Source organism: Anas acuta, chromosome 11 (genome assembly GCF_963932015.1).
Source record: "Anas acuta chromosome 11, bAnaAcu1.1, whole genome shotgun sequence".
NCBI lineage: Eukaryota > Metazoa > Chordata > Aves > Anseriformes > Anatidae > Anas > Anas acuta.
The window spans coordinates 15177913-15199455 of record NC_088989.1 but is presented as its reverse complement, the minus strand read 5'-3'; the positions used below and the strand labels follow the sequence as shown (position 1 = coordinate 15199455).

Genomic DNA, 21543 nt, shown 5'->3' with positions numbered 1-21543 from the left:
TTTTCACAGAAATGAGATCAAATTATACTTTTTGTTGTCTTGCAGTGAATAGATTTGTTCTTTAAAACTCTGAACAATAAGGCACGTCCTGACATGTCATTATTGGTCAGAATAAAAATTGCCTTTTTAGTTCAGCACCATCTCAGGTTAATTAATGTAAATTCACCCACTTAGGCTGCTGCTGTATGTGGCTTATTTTAATGTTTGAGTCATAATTCAAAGCAAAGAGACAGAGGCAAGATTTATGTATTTTTCCAAGCTGCTGTTCTGTGTCGCCTTAGAGAGATGGATGAAGATGGCTCGAACTTTAAACGTTTATAAGACCTCAGACTTCTCTGCTAAACTCCAAACTTCAAGCAACCGAAGTTCCAAATGGGCATGTTGGTTTTATATGTGTACATATATGTGTGTGTATATAAATATATATATATAAATGTATAGGGGGGAGGTACGTTTCTGTATGTGTACACATAAATATATATATACACGTAACAGGCAAATTCATACATAGGTAACACAGGCACAGTAATACATTGTGCAACGTACCCATACATACCTCGTTAGAAAGGAGAAACTACTGCAGAGAGCTACTGCTTCATGAGAACACCGTGTGTGTTCTGTGTTTGGCCTTGGAGCCTGTTGCCTTTGATGTAAAAATACCTGTAGCCAGATAACCTACGGCAGAGGATAAACACTTTGCTTCAGTGTTTAGCAGTGTTTTTTTGGGGGAGCTTTTCCCAATGCAACCTTAAAAAGAGCCAGAGAACAATCACCCAAAATTGAGTTAAAGTTCTTCCCAATGTTTCCCCTGTTTATATTTGGGTCCCATCATTTCTTGAATGACATGAAGAATGCGTAGCTCCGAAAACATGAGCCTGCTCTCAGATGGCACGTGGAGCAGCGGTGCTCAGCACAGACCTCCTGCAGTGCATGGACAGCACATAGCTTCGATGCTTTTGGCAAATTGGCGGGGATGCTTGTTACTGGAAGTCACCTCAAAGGACGTGTAACCCATGTTCTTTTTCCTTCTTGGCACCATAGTTAGTGGAGCTGGATGGGAAGAAGCTGCTTCATTTAAAATACACAAACCTTACACCATCTGTCTGTCTCTGCAAGAGGTCTGATTAGGCAGATGAGTACAAGAGTGCCTTGGGATCTAAAGAGGTAAAGATGTTTCTTGGGGTTTATCACAGGTATAATATTTATTGGCCTGTGAAAAAACATGGTCATTACGGTAGGTGTGCCAAGCTTTAATGTTTTCACTTGGTATTTTTACAAACACCAGTGGGGAGAAGGGTCCTACATCATTTTTGGCCTTAAAAATGCACAAAAAAATGAAAGGGAAGTAATATATTTTTCACCTCCCTTCTCTTTATTCCCTCCCTCTCTCCTTTGTCCTCTTCTGCTCTCAAAACTGAGTGTTGAGACAAGAGGTGAGCAAGAATGACCTGTGATCCTATGAGTTGTTTGACAAAACTGATTTAATTTGTCTCCTAGCTGTTACTCTATCCTGGTCTGGAGCATTGAGGTAGAGTAGTGCTAGTATCAAAGAATGCGATTGCACCAGAAATTTCAGTGCTGTGTTGAAAAGGGGATGCTTTCCCAGTCTAGAAAATGCCTGTGCTCAGAGAACTGTTTTCAATCAGTGGTATTTTATACCTAGCAGAGAGAAATGAGGTTGCCTCTCAGTTTTTAATGAGTTCTCTAATCCAGGGTAGTGTACTCCGTCTGACCTCCCTGGAAACTTGAAACTAATGTTTCCACTGGATGTCACTGTTGCTCTGTGGGAATACATTTAAAATATCATTCACCTGTGGGTGAAAATGAGTCCTTAAAATAGAAGACTTTAATGGTACTTCTTTCTCATTTGGATTAGCAGAATTGGAGTCCAAATAAACAGTATGCACCACCTTTCCCCCCCCCCCCCCCCAATTCTCTGCTGCTTCTTGGGGATTTTTTTTTTTCAGCTAAAATGTAAGAATTTAATTGCACATAGTGAATAACAGATTCAATGGATGTCTTACTTAAAGGCAATGCCATCTTCCAAGATATTTAAAAATTAATTCTGTCACATCATACTCTGTTTAAAAACAAAACAGTAGATGCACTGTAGAAGTTGATTTAAAGGACTAGAGGTGAAGCTGAACCCATTCCTTCCCTCCACTCAGTTATTCCCTTCCAGTGGAGAGAAGAGGGGTCATTTTCTAAATATCACCATTTAGAAAGCAAAGTGGCATTTTAAAATTTGTCTACAGCAGTTTTACTACTGATGCACACATATTCTATAGTTAACACGTCCCCTACACCCCAACCAGCATTACAATAACTGGCTGCAGTGCTGTTTAGCCAGAGCAGTTTTCATGAAAGGTTCAGCAAGAGATGTCTGGAATGAAGGCTGATTAATTTTCCCTTTCCCCCAAGTAGTTGCACTGCGCTGTCTTTAAGTGGTTGCTATAAATAAATCACTTCTGTTTTCCCTTTGTCACTGAGAGCTGTATTGTATTCTGAAACTGCTTATCCATTCTTCCTCTAATGTTCAGCTGCTTCTTGCTATGCCCCCAGTGCTTAATAAGCAGATGTTGTAATAAGATATTTAATGGCAAATACATTTATTCGGTTGCACTGAATAAAATGCGCACTTGACCTCGGACCAAAATAGATAAAACCTCTGTGGCAGTGTCACTGTTTCTGGGGCCTGTCTGCAGCACTCAGGTGGCACTTCACCTCGCGTGTGGGGCGGAGGGGAGCACAAGCATCCGTGCACTGCTGTGATGCTTGTCAGCACTGAGGCTGTTGGGAAGGCAGTGCGTATTGCAGGGCTCTTTCTGTATTTTTTGCAACTCTTTTTCACAGAATGGTTAAGGTTGGAATGGACCTAGGAGGTCCATGGAGGCTAGGATCCCACTGGCCAGTGCTGAGCCCTGGGAGACACTACTAGCTACAGGCCTCCAAAACTAGACTCAGCACTGTTGAGCACAACCCTCTGAGCTCTGCCATCAAGACAGTTCTGGATCCAGCCCATGTCCACTCATGGATCCCAAGCTTCCAGAGCTTGCCCAGGAGGATGTTATGGGAGACAGCCTTGAAAGCCTTGCTGAAGTCAAGGTAGACAACATCTACTGCTCTCCCCTCATCCTTTACAGCCAGTCATCTCGTCATAGAAAGCTATCAGGTTGGTTAAACACGACTTCCCCTTGATGAATCCATGTTGACTGCTCCTGATCACCTTCTTTTCTTCCACGTGCTTAGAGATGGCCTCAAGGATGAGCTGTGCCTTCAAATTTCTAGGAATAGAGGTGAGGCTGACTGGCCTGTAGTTCTCTGGTTCTTCGTTGTTGCCTTTCTTGAAGACAGTGGCATGACATTGGCTTTCTTCCAGTCCTCAGGCACCTCTCCTGTTCTCCGAGACCTTTTGGAGATGATAGAAAGTAGCTTAGCAATAACACAGGCCAGCTCCCTCAGCACCCTTAGGTACATCCCATTGGGGCCCATAGATCTCTGGGTGTCTGGCTTGCCTAAATAACCTCTAACCCAATCCTCTTCAACCAGGGGAGAGTCCTCCTCTCTCCAGGCTTTCTCTCTTGTTTCCAGGTTTGGTAGTGCGTGGGGGCTGGCCTTAGCAGTGAAGACTGAGCCAAAGAAGGCATTCAGTGACTGCGCTGTCTCTGTCTCTGCCGTCACCAAGGCACCCACCTCATTTAGCAGCGCACCCACATTTTCCTCAGTCTTCCTTTTGCTGCTGATGTATTTGAAGAAGCCCTTCGTGTTGTCCTTGATGTCTCTTGCTAAATTTAATTTTAACCAGGCCTTGGCCTTCCTCATTACATCCCTGCATTCTCTGACAGTGTTCCTATATTCCACCTAAGTGGTTTGTCCCTTCTTCCACATCATTTTTAAAGCTGGTTTGAATTTAAATCAGTAGTGGCTGGCTCGCCGCAGGGTTTAGATCCCTATTAAGTTTAGGGGAGCTGTACCTTGGCATGCGAAGGGTTCTTTGTCCGTTTTTTGTGGTCAGTAATAGGGTTGATTTAATCCTTTTTTATCAAATTGAAAGTAGTTTTAGCCTGGAGGCGCTTAAGTTTTTCCTCACCTGGGTATAAAATTCCCTTTGAATATATGTATTCCCTTCAAATTATATGTATTACTTACACATCTATAGATGTTGTTATTATATATAATCCATATATGCTGTTACTTGTATTTGTGGTTGTTATTAAAACGTGAGGGCAGGGTTTTGAAAGACCACACAACGATGCTCACCACTGTCATATTTGGAGGCTATATGTTCAGTTCTACAGAGGCAGCATCATTGCTTTACTGCAGCTCCAAGCAGTGCCACTGCTGTATTTGACCTACCACAGAAGTGAAGGTAGGTGTTTGTGGGAGATAACATGTTGCTCTGACCATTGAACAGTCTCTTTCTTTTTTTTTTTAATGAAGAAGAATTTGTTTTAGTTCTTATAAATGTTTGGCAACTTTCTGAAATTAATATCAAACTTAATTCTGGAGTTCTGCTTGGTCTTAGGATACGTAAACACCTCAGCATCTGCTCTGTGAAGTCCCGGTTGTGCTGCTTATGCAGGAAAAGCTTTTATTCACTTAAAGGAAAGGGTAATTTGGCATGGAAATTTGGAAGGGATTAAAAACCAGCCTTTCTTCTCAAAGTCATGGTAGGAAGGCTGCACAATATCTCTGCTCCCCCTGGTTCACAAGGCTTCTGTTACGCTTTGGGTAGTGTTCCTACAAGTACATATTTGTGTTTAGGCTCTTAAAAAGGTGAGTTGAAATTAGTCCAGTGACTTGTATGGAGCCTGATCCAGATGGATGCAAATGCTCTGGCTTCACCCATGAAAGGGAAAGTGCAGTGCCTTTGAGAGGAGGCAGTGCGTGCTGCATCCACCTTGGCCTTGCTGGCCGTCAGCCCATCCTGTGCTGTTGTCCTGCTGCAGCTCCGTGTGTTGTGGGCTGCATTTAAGGCTTGTGGTGTTTTCATATGTGGCCAGCTGAGGGTTTGCAGGCATTTGTAACGAGATCACCTTGTGCTGGATGTGCCCGCGGTGGGCAGATTCTTCACCTTTGTTGAGTAGTGTCTACAGGACCCTTCTGTGAGAGGCCTGCTTGGCCGGATTCCAGATTTGGGTTGCAGCTTCATGCCATCCAGGCGGGTGGGATGAGTAAGAGGCTGGAGCAAGCTGCTTTCGGTTTCTGCCTGACTCCTTGTGGGCAGCGATTCAAAGTGGTGTCTGTAGGTGTGGATGTTGGATACTCGGTTCTTGCACCTGCTGTGGCAGGGTAGGATGTTAGAACTGAGTATGCAAAGACCTTCGTCAGTTGAAAGCCTCCTTTTTGGGAGTCACTCTCTATGACCCATTGACGTAGCTTTTTTTTTTTTGTTGTTGTTGGCTGAATGCATCCCTGCTTTAGGGGCATGCACGGGCTCGGAACTTCACGGCTGAAGATGCTACCTACAAGTTATCTTCTTGATCACAAAGGTCTGTAAGCTCTCAAGCAGCTGTTGTGTTTGAAATGGGGCAGTACACCATCCTGTCACACATTTTACGTGTAGATTCTGTTCTGGAGGAGTGTGGCCACCATTGAGTGCCTCCAGGAACCCATGCAAGCTTCATGGAGGTGGCTTGCTGGGCTTTTCCCAGTGGTGGTGCATAGCCTGTGAGTGGATCTATGCAATGCTGCCCTTGCAAATATGCCATGCTCTTAAAGTCTGTACTGCGTACTGTAGCAAAGAGAATATCAGCTGAGTTCAACCCAGCAGCTTTTTACGAAAAGCTGTCTGACATATGCTTTAAAGCTAGAGCAGAAAATATGTTGTTACAGTCCTTTTTCTGCTTCTGTGAGTCAGCTTGTTCTAATGGGTTTTGAAGTGGATGGCTCATCATCATTTGGGCTTTTTAAGTGCAGGTTGCATGTGGTGTTAGCTTGCTGAAATTTCTGCTGTGCCATGATTGGCTGGCCTAAAGTTATACCATCAAAACATAATGGCCAGTCTTAGCATAACAAGAAAACACGCTATTCAGTGCTAATTCGCTGTTGATCAACTGCATTTTCTTGTTTTGCTCTTAAATGTACACAGCAAATTGCAGCCTTGTGAAGCTGGCTTTATCTCGTATGTGCAAAAGCGTGTTTTAATCGATCAAATTAGTTCTTTGGTGACCAGCACGTGGCTCTGGGGCAACCTGCAGCACACAAGTAGTTCGAGTGTGGCTCCTGTGCCAGGCCTGCACAGTGTGACCTGTGTTGGCCAAGGGCTGTGGCAAATACGAATTGCTGCAAGCAATGTGTGTGTCCTGTTGCACAGGGAGCATGTTCTGCCTGAACTTCCCTTCCCAACCAGTCTTAAGGGAAAAGACAGTGAGCTTCCTGCTTTTTCATGGAGAACCGTGATCCTGTAGACCCTCCATATATTTTTATCTAAGGATACTCCTACTGCATTAAACAGTCTGGGTTTAAAGTAATGTGAAATGGTCTAAGGTCTTGTTGCATCAAATGTAGAGATAAATAGTTAAATACAGTGCTAATCAGAAATGCCCTCATAGCAGAGAAGAGATGAAGCTACTCCTAGAGCCCATTTTCAGTCTGCCAGAACTCCTTGCTTTTTGTTGATCTGCAAGCTCCAGACATTTACGTGAGCAGTAAGTTGGTAAGTTCCGCCCATGGGATGGAAAGGCACCAGGCACTGGGCCATGGTGAGCTACGTTCTGAGTGCTGCAATCTTGGCTTTAGATTCAAGTCATGTCTGTTAGTGTAAATTAGGAAATATAAGTCTGCAGTTGCTTAATCAGTTGGCTAACTTGTTTAGATAAACTCAGCTTCTACTGGTGATAATGAAGTAAGTAATGCAAATAGTGTTTGTTCATTTGGAAAGGAAAGAAGAATAAATTCTCTAGCAATTTATGTGTTTTAAAATGTTATTTGGAATGAAATATTCAGGCTTGCATAACTAAAACAGTTGAAATTGAAACTTCAAAGTAACCTTGTTCTTAACCTCATTAAGGAGGGAGAACCAGTTCAAGATGTAAATAAAATTATAAGCATTAAATCAAAACTGTGTGTTGCAATGCATATTGGATCATTTTGGTGAACTTAACTGCACTATTGCATCCTTGCCTTCCTGCAGCTAACAAAGATGGAGAGAGCCTTTAGTGTGGTACACTGAGCCTTTTTCTCCTCACGCTGTTGGGGTGAAATAACTTTGACTCCTGTCAGGGTAGCTTGCTTCATTCTGTAATTTGGAGGTAGTGCTTCACATGGCTCCTGTAAGTCTCCATTTACCTGTACGGTCTGTGTGTGTGGAGCACATGAACGTGACAAAGCTCTTTGCACACACAAATCTCAAACCTAGCAGGATTGTTCCAAGATTGTTGTGTAAGCTTTGCCTTTCCTGATGAAGGCTTTAAAAAAATAACAACAACACACACACACCCCTCCAGACTGCGGAGAGAGATGATTCCACGGCAGCTTTTCCTTGTTTAACTGAGTCTGTGCTGTTAAAAGGGCAAGAGAGAAATGCAACTGTTTGTTCTTGACAGTCTACCAACATAAATTGTTCTTTACCATTCATAAAACAGAAACCCTTTTCCAGCTGTTTGCGTTGCAATAGCAGATTGTCTGTTTATTTTTCTAGCTATCAGAAATGGATTGCGGTGTTCACCTTAAGAAAACTAAAACTCAGGATTCTGGTAGGAACCACGAGCAGCAACAGGACAGCAGTCTTGCAACTACCTTGGAGCATATCATGGGACAGCTGGATGTTCTGACTCAGGTATGGTTTGCTGTTTGGTTTGTAATGAAAATGGGAATATTTTGCAACAGCTTCATAGAGATTTTGGACTAGCCATACTTATCCTGCTTTTTAGCAGTTTTACGATAAATCTCTTTTCATCTGCTTATCAGTATGACACTATCCGTTCCCTCCCATCAGCTTCCAACTCAGGCCCTGCTCTTCCCCTCATTCCTTTGCACTGCAGTGTAGCAGAGAGCTAACTGAGCTGGCTCTAGTACCTTATCCTAAGCCAAGGTTTATCCAAGGTAACGCCTGAAGGTGTGGCTAAAATAGCAGGCAGTAGGACTCTGTCTTGGTGAGTAATTAGCCTCTTGTCCTCCTGTTACATTGCAGTCTATAGGCAAACTGTTCAGATCCTTCTCCTTTCCCTCACCCAACATTCACCTACAGAGTCCAATTTCTGCAGTATTCTCCTCCCATCTATACATTTGGGCCCTTCTGTGCCCTTCTCACAAACATGCTTCTCACCCACAAGTAATGAACAACTAATCCCTTGCAGAAGCATTACCATATACTTCTACAGAGACCCCAAGTAATGCTTGAACAACACCAACTGGTAGTGGTGATCCATCACAGCATATGTTTGTTTAATAAGAATTTGAGGACAGAGCTGTATTTTTGGTTGTGTTTGTTTGTTTGTTTAACCAAATTGTTCTTCATTGCTTGCGTTAGGAAATATTTATTTCTGAGCTAGGATTGAATTTCATTGTGTATTTTTGAGGAATGTGAGAAGCAGGGAGAAGGTAAGGGATAGTAAACACCAGCGATATGTAGATGACACCATGGTGGTTATCAGGAAAAAATCTGTGTGGGAGGGCTTTTCTGTGAGTTTGAGTGTTGTTTCTAGGGAAGAACAAGCAGATCTTGAACACTGTGTATTGAACACACTGATTACTGGTTTGAGTGAGCTTTCTTCTCTTGAGAGAAGTACATGTTATCAAAAAAAAAAAAAAAAGTGTAAGATGACGGACTGGAGAGCTCAACAGGGGTTTGAAGTAGGGTTGAGTTAGGGATATAAAGCATTCCAGGACTACAGACAGTCTAAAATAGTATAGAGTGAAAACCACAAGATATTTAAAATTCATTTGGCAGAAATGCAAGAAAGCACTTCTCTGTAGTCTTTAGAACTTCAGAATCCTCAGAACACTAGAGGGGGAAAAAAATCTTCTATGGCATTAGACCCGCATGTTTGTTATTAAAACACAACCAAGTGTATACACAAAATATTTTGTTTTTGTTTTTGTCTCCTTAGTAAGTTTGGAATGTGATCTTTATCTTTCATTACATAAATCAGATTCACAGTTCTGATGATGGATGTGTATTGGCTCCTTTTCAACTTCATAGGTGTTTAGAGGAGGCAAATATTGCAGTAAACAGTGTATGTGGGATTTAAACTAGATACAAGCAATGCAAACATCTCTAGAAGGTATTGTGTAACCGTTTAAAAAAAAAATCCAAACATTGTTTTAAACCTAGCAAAAAGAGAGAAACTGAGATCACTGGGGGAGGAATAAATTAGTAGGTTTTAGAATAAAATTGGAAATAGGCCTGAAAATATAGTTTAAAAAAAAACACCCTGCCTTGAGTAACTGCTTTCAGCGACCTTTTACCTGTAGCTTTTTGCCATTGTACATTACTTAATTTCCCATTGGTTCTAGTTTTTGTATGTTGTAGGTTATATTAATACCATGCATGTGTACAAGTAGATGTACCTGATGTGTTGTTTAAATGGTTTTGCACTGCTTCATTTTCATTTTAGTATTTAGAAGTGAAACAAGTTAACACAAAACTGTCAAGCTTGTGCAAATGAACATGGAAGAATTCCTTATCCCTGTACTAGGAGATGAGATTCATGAGAGGGGGATGCAGGCAGTTAGCAGGGCAAAGAAATGAAGGTAACTGGAGGGCGCCTGCTGGTGTAGCTGAACTTTTTTGTAGCTGTAGCTGTGTTTTTTTCCCTTGTGGGCACACCGTGCTGATGGGTTATAACACAGAAGGGAGCACAGGTCCAGCAGAGCACCATTACTACCTCTTCCATGCCATTAGATGTTGACCAGGTGGACTAACAGCAATCTGCTAGCTAGCTCTGGTCTGAGTGAGATGGAAACAGAAGCTGGTGATACCTGTTTGGTTATCTTTCCTAGCCATTTCTGCCGAAGCATAACTGGGTGCTGCTTCCTGCAGATTCAAATTAATGCTGGGTGTTTTTTAAACGAGAACTTTGGAGTTGCAGACATCTTTCAATGAAAGAAGGACACCACTACTTCTTTAAAAAAAAAAAAAAAAAAAAAAAAAGCTTTCATAAATACATGACTAAAAGCTTTCATGAATAAATAACATAATACAGGCATCAGCATTTTTCCCTTCTTCCAGAAAGGCTGAGACTGTATCAGAAGTCTCCTGGTGCTCTGTTAAAAATCATTGTTATGTAATTCCTGTGTATTGCTTCCTTAAAGACAACTCTAATGGCATAAGCAGGACCAAATTGTTTATGTTGTTTTCTTAGCTATAGAGAAGAAGGGACGGACACACCATTTCCAGAAGCTGTCTACAGGTTTTCCCGGAATTTCTAATTTGTTAGCTCCGTGGGAGCTTGGGTGTATTTCTAATGTACCACCTCTGTGCTCATCGTAGTTTCCAACACTGCGTTAACATAATGTGGAGACATACCGTGGAGGAAACTTAAAGTTCTGATAAGCTACTCAGGGAAATAATGTAAATATAAAATTAATCTATCATTTTTCTAACACTTCCTTAGCTCTCATGTCAAGGTTTGCTGTGCTAACCTGGCTATAATGTAAAAAGTGGGAAGGAGAAAAAATGCTGTGTGTTTTTTTTTTTTTAAATTTTCTGCTGAAAGAGGTGATAGTAAGAAATCAGCTGGACACTGTCATCGCTACCCAGTGCACAGCTTTGTACTGAGCTGCGCGCTTGACGCTGCTTTGTCCGCTGCTCACCAATTACCAACACCTTCCCTCTGCTGACAATAGGTTTCTAGATGAAGTGGAGTGTCACGTACTTGGATACAGCAGGATCGTTTTTATTCTATTAAGAGGTCTCTTCCTGCCAGACACCAATTGAAGGTAGAAATGCTGAGGCTGTAGAGGCATTACGTCCTGTGCAGCGGGATGCACTTGAGCTGACTTGCTCCTTCAGCTGGCACTTCTGATACAACTTCCTCTAGTAAGGACTAAAGAAACTAGTGGCTGTTGCATACCACATCTAGCAGTAAATGGTATAGCTAATAGATATGTCCCCCTTGGATTTATGAAGCTTTCTTTTTACGTTATGAACTTCATGCTGTGATTTTACTCATGAGGGCTTTGACAGCCTTCTTTAAACAGGTCTTTGATGCGATGAAGCTTTCCTTTTCTCACTGCAACTCTGTCGAGCCTTTTTGTGGTTTAAGTAAGAAAGTGGTCTAATGTAACCTGACAGCGTCTTCGTACTTTTTTCTAAACATGGTTTGTAGCCATATTTCATGTGTAAATAAAGCAATCTTTGCCTTTTTCAGGGGAGTAGCACATGATCAATAATTTTGCTGGATTAAGGATAATTTATCCTTAATGTTCTGGAGTAGAAAAGTGATTTTTGGCTGAAACTAAAATGGAGTGGGTATTATGAGCAGGTATTATTTGATGTGCTATCTAAAATGTATTTCCTGCATTTGCAGCTGAACTGCTGTGATGACAGATGATCATCTGTGAGTTAAGCATCTTAGCTGCAGTGGAAGATTTGTTTTCCCAGTGGTTATCATAAAGAGTTTGTATAGTCTTGCCCTCACTCCAGACACCTGCGGTTGCTCCATTCACTCTGATAAGCCCTAGCACAGGTGTGCAGTGAGCACTGAGGAAAAAGCCACTGTTCTTAGCGTGGGAAGAAGGAAGGTGTCTGTTCCACATGAAGCATTCCGAGCTCTCCATCTGAGAGAGTTGTGGACATTGTGTTTGGGACATGGTGTACTGGTGGACTTGGTAGTGTTAGGTTGATGGCTGGACTTGGTGATCTTAAGGGCCTTTTCCAACCTAAATGATTCTATGTACGAGTTTGCCATAAAAGTTCATGAGTAGCTGTGGTAATCCACCCACAGGAAACAGTTTCAAATCCATCCTCAAGCTAATCTGGTATTGAAGCTGGGAGAAAACAACACAGTGAAATGTGAAGAGTTACTAAATCTGAAAGGTAATCCAAGCCAGAACTGAAGGACAGTTTAGCTTTAGTGAGATTAAAGGATTATCTCACTTCTTCCAGAAGAGATTGCAGAGATGGGGAGAAAAATATTTTGTTAAAAAGATATTTAGTACAAAAAATAAATAAATAAAAGGACTTGGAGGAGAAATGGGATGCTTTTTAAATAAAACTAAAAATGTGTGTGCCGTGTTTGTAATGCAAATGAGTAAAATCAAGTTTACATCTTATATTTGGGGATATGGTCATCAAAACGTGTTGGTAAGGAACAAATTGCCCCTATCTTCTGTGGGATGTTGAATGCAGATGTCCTGGTTTTGGTTAGGATAGAGTTAATTTTCCTCCTAGTTGCTGGTAGGGTGCTGTGTTTGGGATTTGGGATGAGAATAATGTTGATATCACACTGATGTGTTAATTGTTGCAGAGCAGTGCTTGCAACAAGACAAGGACTCTGCAGCTCCTTGCTCTGTCCTGCCAGCGGGCAGGCTGGGGGTGCAGTGGGAGCTGGCAGGGGACAAAAAAAGCTGACCCAAACTGGCCAAAGGGGTATTCCATAACATCTGATGTCATGCTGAACAATATAGGGGTGGCTGACCAGGGTGGGGGGACTGGCTCGGGAATAGGCTGGGCATCGGTCAGCAGGTGGTAAGCAATTGCATCGTGCATCACTTGTTTTGTACACATTAGGAGTAGTGGTATTATATTTTCTTTTCTGTCCTAATAAACTGTCTTTATCTCAACCCACAGGCTTTCATTTCTTTCTGATTCTCTGCCCTATCCCAGAGAGGGAGGGGGGAGGGTGAGCAAACGGCTGTGTGGTGCTTAGCTGCCGGCCGGGTTAAACCACAATAGTAGATTAAACAATGGGTTTAATAAAATAAATCCTTACATGACTTCAAGCAGTTATAAGTAAATTAATCTTTTTTAAAAAATTAATTTATTTGTGGATCACAAGGGCTGCTACCTGTGCCTTGCACAAATGTCGTGGTTCGTTAGTTACTTTCACTGCCTGAATACCCACTGGCTATGAGAAGTCCCAACAAATAGGAGCTAACAATCAGTTTTTATTACAAAAGAAATTGTGTGAAATCCAAGTGATCTTTAAAAATGAAAAGCAAGCATTCCAATCTGAATGATCTGTGAAATGCCAGATGAGCTTGTTTTTTAAATCTTAATTTAAGGGGCATAGGGATTATTTCCAATGATGCAGAACCATCTTTTGGAGACGCAGTAGCTTTGATGATTTCTTACTCAAAATAAATGAGGTACCCTGTTTCTTGCCAGTCCTTATATAGTATCATCCAAGTTCTGAAATTCACTTCCAAAATATGCTTGTTACAGAAATCTCTAAGGATTTTTCTGCTTTCTAAGACTGCCTAGATTAAATACACTCCCAGTGATACTGCTGTATTAGCCCAGAGGCCAGGTTCTCAAAAATGCTGATTGCCTCCCTGGAGGTCCAGCAGACTTTCACCTTCTCTAAGCCTTCAACAGGCAGGAACACTCAACATCTCCCACGATCTGCGTTTTTCACAAGCAGACCTTGAAGAAGTATCCTTTGATACGCTTAATATAAGTTGTTGGTTATCTGCTGGGTACCAGCAGTTGGGTTAATTCAGCTGAGTGATTTGCATCCTTTCAGAGTTAAATTGGGTGGCAGGGAAAGTATATAGGATGTCTTTGAAGCACACCCTCATCCTTGTGGCTGGGGAGACCTCTAAGCCTTTTGGAGTTGCTAAACACGATACAATCACTTTTGTAGTACCTACTCGGATATTTCATCAAAGCTCATCTTAACTTGTTGTATTTTTGTACTGTAGGGTGAAACATGAAGTCTCCTGACTCCTTTGGCTGGTTGGCTCCCCAAGGTTCAGGAGCTGTGCACCAGGCAGGCCACCCATACCTGAGCAAGCAGTGCAGCCCTTCCCTCCCCAAAACGTGCAGCATCCAATGCAAGTGCCATCAGTTCAGCTTTGGCTGATCAGCCATCGAGCCTGAAGCAACAGTGCTGAGACATCTTAGTAAAAGGGCTGCAAGTTGAAAGGCCCAGCTGCAGCTGACACACATGCCTTGAGTCCCTGCATTGCACAGAGAATGTTGGCAGAGCTTGGGACTCCTCATCTTGGTGTCTAGGCTTGATTTAATACAAAGGATATCCATTTTTCTGTATTCCGGGGGCCAATTTGATCACTGTGATATTTCGGTAGTGATATCGTGTCTACTTTGCTGCTTGGTCTGACCAAGTGGATGAGACTAGAATTTTTAGGTACTGTGTATGTTTTTTTTTCTGAGAGAAAAGTTTGAATGAGCACTGGAAGTGACGACACTGGTGATGCTATACTGGGTCTGTTGCATGGCCATCAAAGCCGCTTCTGTAATCTAGTTAAAGGAGTGTACTAGTTAAATGGAGTGTACTGGGAGGTGAAAGGAGCACAGGTTTAGAAAACCCCATCCCATTTGCTTCTGGGACTTCATAACCCATGGTTGTACAGCAGCAACTCTAACCAATATAGCCCTGGCTAGCCATGCTGGGGCAAAATGTTTTGTGGTACCAGATAGAAAAGTTTGCAGAATTGAAGCATGTTACAAAGTAAGTGTGAAAATTTAGGAAGATGCACTAAGGAAATATTGATGGGGGAAGACTAAATGACTGAATGAAATTGCTTCATTCCAAAATAATGTGCTATCCTTAAATCATGCTGCTGTGAAATACTTCATGCAAACAGACTTTGTGAGAATTTACTTTAAAGCTTGCATTCAAAACAAGAAAGGAGGTAAGAAGCTACAGAACTTACTTAAAACGTCTTTGGGGTAGGAGATTTTGTTTTAGTTTGAATGGAAAAAGTTCTTTCTTATACCTTCAGATATGAGATTTTCTCCCTTGGTTAGTTGAAACCACCACTTTTTGATGAAAATGATTCAGAGGTACTGGGTGTTCTGATCCCATCTCAAAGCTGTGTTAAGCTATAATTTGTGCGTGAAGAGTGCTGCTTGCTAATAGCAGGGGTCTCCTTTGAGGTTTCCCTAGGTGCAGCTGCTGAGGTGGAAGGGAGACTGACAGCAAGTCCTGGCAAAGCTTGGGCTGGCAGGAGGAAAGGGCACTGCCTGCTGGACGGGTCTGCACTTGGACCTTGGTGTGACTCCTGAGCACGTTCTCCCATGAGCTTCAATTTTTACAGTTAGTCTGGTATTTTAAGCTATTGTTTGTGGGAGGAGGTTTTTTGTTTGTTTGTTTTATCTTATTTTCTGTGGCTGCCTGGGTAGAAAGCGTTCACCTGGTAGTTTATTTGCTCATTGGATTAGTTTAGAGGAAGTATAGATGGGTACCTCTGAACCCACTCATCGGCACTTACCAAGGAGGGACTTTGTTGGCCCCTTGGATGCCCAAGCAGCTTTTTTGTGATGGAATTTACTTGCTGTGCTTCTGCTCCAGTTTGGGACTGAGCATAGCACTGACATGACCTTTTTTATGAAAAGCAAGCCTTCCATCTCTGCTTGTCCCCCTGTGGGGAGGGGAAGGAGAGGCTGTTGCAGGGAAACTATAAAGATATTGCAAGATATCTTTTTGTTCTTTTCGTCCCTATTAACTGGATAGTGGCTTAGGACTGTAATGAACTTCTGAGCTTCAGCAGTGGAGATGGTCTGTGAGAAGGAACTGAAACACGACTGTGCCACTGTGAGCAAGGAGAAACTGAGCAGACGCTGCTCTGAACGTCCTAGCGTTGGCTGCCAACGGGGTGAATAAATGCAGCTCCTTACAGCATCCTGACGGGAGTGCTGGTATGGATAAGCAGCACAAAGCCTCTTCCACTTTGACTGATGCTTGCCATACACGTAGAAGTTCAGGGCACTGTGTTATCCCGCTAACATCATTATAAGATGGTACAAAGAGAATTAAATAATGATGTAATCCTAATACAGAGATGTGGGCACTCCAGTGTCTTTGTGCTTTGTGGATAGAAATCCCTGCATTTACATTTGTTGTTAGATTGATGGATTTTTTCCATTGTAACATTTCTGCATTTACTGACTGTTCTTTTGCAGGAAGGTGTTTTTTTTTTTTGATAAACTGCAAAGAAAATTCTGTCTTTGTAGATTAACATGTCATGTGGGAAGAAAAATCTGAAGAGGCAGAGCTAACGCTCTTTCTCGAGCTATTTGATACATTACACGTTAGTGCCCTGCAGAACAGTTTTTAGCACGTGCTTTAGTGAAACCTTTAACATTAGGGATGGAGCAAATTTTAGCAATCTTTTTATTGAAGTAAGGCTAGGTACCTACCTCTCGGAGAAGGCAGATCAGCAGAGAAAGGGGTTTTATGTTAAGAAATGGTTAATGATGACAGGACCAGGAGAAACTCAGCTGTAAGATTTAGCCTGCACATGGGCAAGGCACACCTGCTTTGCAGTCCTTGTGTGTGCCCGTGTTCCTTGTGTTGTTACCTATCTGAGTAACACTGTGCAAATCAATGTTTTTTGGGGCCGTGTTGTGTCCATTCTGCTGTTATTTGGTCAAGGCTGGTGAGAATCTGGCATACTCGAAATTCGTACGTGCTGCTTGTGGACATCCCTTGGCTGGCTGGGCGTGGGATTATCCAGTTGTTGAGCTGGTGTCTGTTGGGATTCAATTAGCACCAGGCTCTGCTTATCAACCAGAGTCCTCAAAAGACACTGGATGGATTACCCCAGGGCTCTGCAGAAACCTCCACTTTAGGGCTAACAGTGGTTAAACTGTCCCTGCTGCGTGGTCAGGCAAGGAAATGTTTAACAAGACTTAAAGGAAAGATGCTGATGAAAACTGAAAGTGTGTGTAGGTCTGGCATTTGGGTTGGCATCACGGATCTCTGGTATTACTGGGTTGAGGGAGTAAAAATAACCTTGAGGGAATGGCGTGGGGAGTTTGTCATGATGTAAGCAAATGTGACTGCTGGATCCCTCAGATGAGGGAGGATGGAGCTGAATATTCACCAGAACTTAAAGTAAGTAGAATGCATTTTTTTTTTTTACATGGTTTCTCATGAACATTTCCTGGTGTGCAGCGAAGAAAAGTAATGGGCTTCTGACACTGTGGGAAGCCAGGATCCCACCATAGGGAAACAGAATGAGCACAAACCTGCATCAGGTGAACCCTCACCGTGTCTGGCTGGTGGCATGTGCCTCATTGGGGTCGTTGTTGGTTCGTTACCTTCTTGAAAAGTAATAGGAAAATCACGCAGCAGTTTGATTCGTGTACCAACAAGGATTTGCCCTATGAATGGCACCATGGAAGCTTTGTAAAACTCTGTCAGTGGGGAATAAAGTAGCTTTTTGTATGTGTGTAAACTACAATATAATAGTAATAGCTTCTTTGCACTTTCCCTTACCTTACTAGGACATCAGGTGCCCCGTGTATTTTGGGCATCGTGTATTTCAAACCCGAACGGACTGTGCTCTGAAGTTCTTTGGACTTACTGGATTTCCCTTCTGACTTCTCCTTTTCCTCTTGTTTCCAAAAAATGCTCACTGCAAATTTATTGAAATGGAAATTGCATACGAGTATAAGCAGAAAGCAAATTTCTTGCAGCTTTTTCTCAAATTCAACATTTTCTGAAATCCGCTTTATCTGTGCTTTGTTTCCCCGTGCTGCGTGTAGCAGTAGCTGCGAGTAACCTGGGCCTTTGCTTCTTGCAGGGTTGTGTGAGCAGGATGTGATTCACCTGATTACATCTTTTTCTTAAAGGAAATTGAACGCAACACTACCCCCCACATTTTGAATGATCACCGAGTCTTGAGTCACTTGTTCTCCTTTTCTAAATGGAAAAGCCAGGATCCCTGCTGCTTTCCATTCGCTGCCTGGTTGTTTGCAGGCTGAGATCTTTGCTGTAAACCCCTGTAGACAATCAGCCTGCTGTGCTCTTCCCTGAGCCGCTGTGCTCCTGACATCTGTAAGACAGCCCCTAGGTAATAGCCATGGCTAGGTTCAAATCAGATAAAATCCTCTCTCCTTTGAACAGACAGGAGGGCTCCTGCTGGCTGTGGGATGGTACCTGGTGCCTCCCCAAGTTCTCTTCGGGCTCTCTGTGTACAGCAGCTCTTGCACCTCAAAGGGGTAGAAATAGAGGAGGATAAAACTAAATGATGCTAGGGGAATATCTAAGCAATGCAGGGTTTGTTCCTTTGGGCAGAGCTTGTGGTTGTAGCAAGGCTGTGTTACACGGCAGGAGTTGACTCTTCCTCTTCTTGGGGCACACCTGTGGGGTGGCGGTGGTGGGAGGTGACTGGGGACATAGCACTGGGGACACGGGACACAGGGAGAGGGCTGCAGGCTCGTCAGAAGGGGTAGACAGGAAAGGAAGGGAGGGGATGGTGCCCTCTGCATTAGGGAAGGAATTGATTTTGAAGAGTTGCCTTTGAGAAACAGCCATGTAAAGGTTGAGAGCTGGTGGGTGAGAGTTAATAAAGGACAGCTTGTCCTTTACTGGGGGGTCTGCTACAGGCCACCGGGTCAAGGGGATGGAGAAGAACTCTTGTGTAGATGATGATAGGACAAAGGGGAATGGTTTTAAACTAAAAGAGGGGAGATTTAGATTACAGGTTAGGAGGAAATCTTTCATGTGGAGGATGGTGAGGCACTGGAACAGGTTGCCCAGAGAGGTTGTGGATGCCCCATCCCTGGAGGTGTTTAAGACCAGGTTAGGTGAGGCCCTGGGCAACCTGATCTAGTGTGTGGCATCCCTGCCTATGGCAGTGGGGTTGGAACTGGGTGATTTTTGAGGTCCCTTCCAACACAGGCCTTTCTATGATGTTATGATTCTGCCTCTTTATGGGTCAGTGGTGTGTGAGTAGGAGAAAGAAGCTTTGAGCTGTGTTTGGGGGTGAAAAAAAATGCGTTGGGGCAAATCCTATGATGCAGAACCCTTCCTGACTTTGTTAACATGTGGTGTTGTGATGTGTCTGAGGGAAACAGTTTTGCAGTAGTGCTTGATGTTGTGTTTTCACCATGGCTGTGTTTTCTCCTTACTCTCCGCACCATTCTTCTCATTCCCCAAATCATTTTGCAGGAGATTTTTCCTGGTCACTCAAGTGACCTTAGCCAAGCTGCTTCCTTTCTTTGTGCTTTAGTTTCCCCAGCTGTAAAATGAGGATAAAGAGACCTGCTTTCCTTTGTCAAGCACTTAGTGATGTGTTTATGAAACGTGCTATTAAAAGGCTTTCTATGTATAACTTCTATACAAATAGCAGTTGTCCAAGTTTATTTGAATTACTATATTAGAGTCTGAGGTTCTGGACATCCTTTTGTTTTTGAAAGAGGATGTTATTTATGCAGTAAAAATGCTCAGAATATGAATCTATTGATTGTTGCTGATAAGTTTATGGGTATTAAAGCATTAAATATAATCACTGCCTGTTATCAGCCGTTCTGGTGCCTTTGGAAGCTGCAAGTGGTTTGCATAGGTAGGTCCCCTGATTACCTCGGAGCGATCAATAAAAGGTTTTCAGCAGAGGCTTTTATTGCCACGTGGTTAAAATGTTCTTCCAGTGTATCCTGTCCATGATGACTTCAGCTCTAGGAGAAAGCTCTAACAATCCCTTTGTGAGGTAACTGGATTACACAAATACTCGGGCATTATATTGAGGTAGATGCTGCCACTTTGGTTTTTAACTCCCTTCTGTCACCCGACTGTGCTGCCTTGCACTGGGAGGGTTTTCTTGCTTGATCCTTGAGTTACAGTCATGAAATATCTCCAAATACTCCCATTTGAATTTAGGATTTCATTACCCACCGACAGTACAGTGGCATACATAGCTTGTCTTTGTGAGTGGCTGAGCAGCAGCTTGCCTTTTGTTTTGCAGACAGTTTCCATCCTGGAGCAGAGACTGACGCTTACAGAGGACAAGCTGAAGGAGTGCCTGGAGAACCAGCAGAAAATCATTCAGAACAAAGTGAACTGATTTTGTGAGAAAGGAGCAGAGATGGAGGCTCTTGGAGGTTTGCAGTGGTTTGTGTTCTTAACAGACTGTGTGTGACTTTAAAGATTTTGAACTCAGTCAATTTTTAATTGATATGTACAGTTATTGTATCTGTAAATACAAAACTTTGTTACTTTGCTAGAATAAAAGGAAGATTTTATTTGTAAGAGTGGACGATGATTGTGATTTCTTGTGTTTTTCAGATTCTGTAACAATCAGCTAGAAAGGCTGCGTCTGTTCTGCCTTAGCTGCTGCTGAGTTAACCTTAAAATGTTTAAGCATCCTAGAGCTGTCAAATGTCTGGCCTGGGCCATTAGGCTTGTTGCTGGCTGTCTGTTGCAAGAGCTCCCAGGATATCCTGGCCAGTGGGAGTTCACCTCTGTTCTCAAGTCAGAGCAAGCATGTGATATCCTAGTGCAACTCGCACCTGCCCAAGGATCTGTCCCACCAAGTCCCAAATGGAGCCTGGCAAATCTGACAAAGTGGATCAGATCCTGGATTTGTGCAGAGGCTTTTCCAGTGGAAGGATTTAACCTGCTCCCTCATGCAGCGCGTGAAAAATGGTTTGCTGAGCTGAGGCTGGAGGAAAGGTCCTAGCTCTACTAGATCAGATTGCAGAGTGGATTGCCAAGCAGCTTTTGCTTTGTATTTGTCCACTTCTTAAATTCAAGGCAGGGAGAGAAAAAGCAACCAAATAGCAGCATGCTTGCTGCAGTCATAAACCTGCCCTCTTCTCACACTGGACTGCCTTTAATTTTCAATCATTTTGCAGATGTTTTTGCAGTCGAATAGCTCATCACTCACACCTACGTTGTCACCCTGCTCCTCGCATCACACCTCCAAGACTTCAAGGCTTTAGCAGGTGTTCAATATGTAGCTGCACAAGAATTTGGACTTCTGGGAGATCCTGTTCTCCAACACCTCTTCTGCTAACATGCACTGGAGATCTCCTTTCTCGTAATAAACTACTACGTACATTCCTGAAGAAATGAGCTGTGGGAACATGAGCATTTCAGGGTTAACGAAGCCCTCCTCCTTTACGGTCTTTCTGACCTCTTAAAAGAGGGAATTTTCCTCAATCCCTGCCCTTGGCTGTCCCACCTGCACAGCATTCTCCAGTGCTTCCAAAGCCCCCATCTCCAGATGTGCCATGGGCATTTCAGATGCTTGCTGGAGACCTGGCTGGCATTCTTATTTCACACAGGGCTTAGCAGGTCTTAAGGCCAAACCCGATTTTTTTTTTTTTTGCACCTGTTCCTGTTGGAGGCTGTGTCCGCCTGTAATGCATCCGGACAGTGTTAATCTTCTTGTCCCATCTGGATGAAGCTGTTTGCATTCCCTTGTCATCACTGGGAAGCTTCTGGTCTCCTTCCATTCTGGTACTTTCCACCTCTCTAAGAACCCCTCATTGGCATCCTCACAATATTTCACTCTTTTTCATCTGCAGGAAGATGAGGGCTTTCTCATTTCCATGCTTATTGGGTGGATTATAGAGCTGAGTTTCTCTCTGCTCCACCACAGACTGTTTGTTTTCTGTCTCTAAGCTCCCCCTCTGATAAATTATTATTTTCTCTTAGATTACGCTAATGGAATCAATTCAGTGAA

The 21543-nt window shown here is 42.9% G+C and overlaps 1 protein-coding gene across 3 annotated transcripts in view; it reads left to right on the top strand.

The window, feature by feature from the left end:
- Positions 1–20105, top strand: part of POC1A (POC1 centriolar protein A) — an 83118-nt gene extending 63013 nt beyond the window's left edge. For all 3 annotated transcript variants that reach the window (XM_068694377.1, XM_068694375.1, XM_068694376.1), the window contains 2 exons: positions 7643–7780; positions 19822–20105. In XM_068694377.1, coding sequence (XP_068550478.1) covers positions 7643–7780; positions 19822–19920 — 237 coding nt within the window. In that variant the 3' untranslated portion in view covers positions 19921–20105. The remainder of the gene's footprint in view (positions 1–7642; positions 7781–19821) is intronic.
- The last annotated feature ends 1438 nt before the right edge of the window (positions 20106–21543 follow it).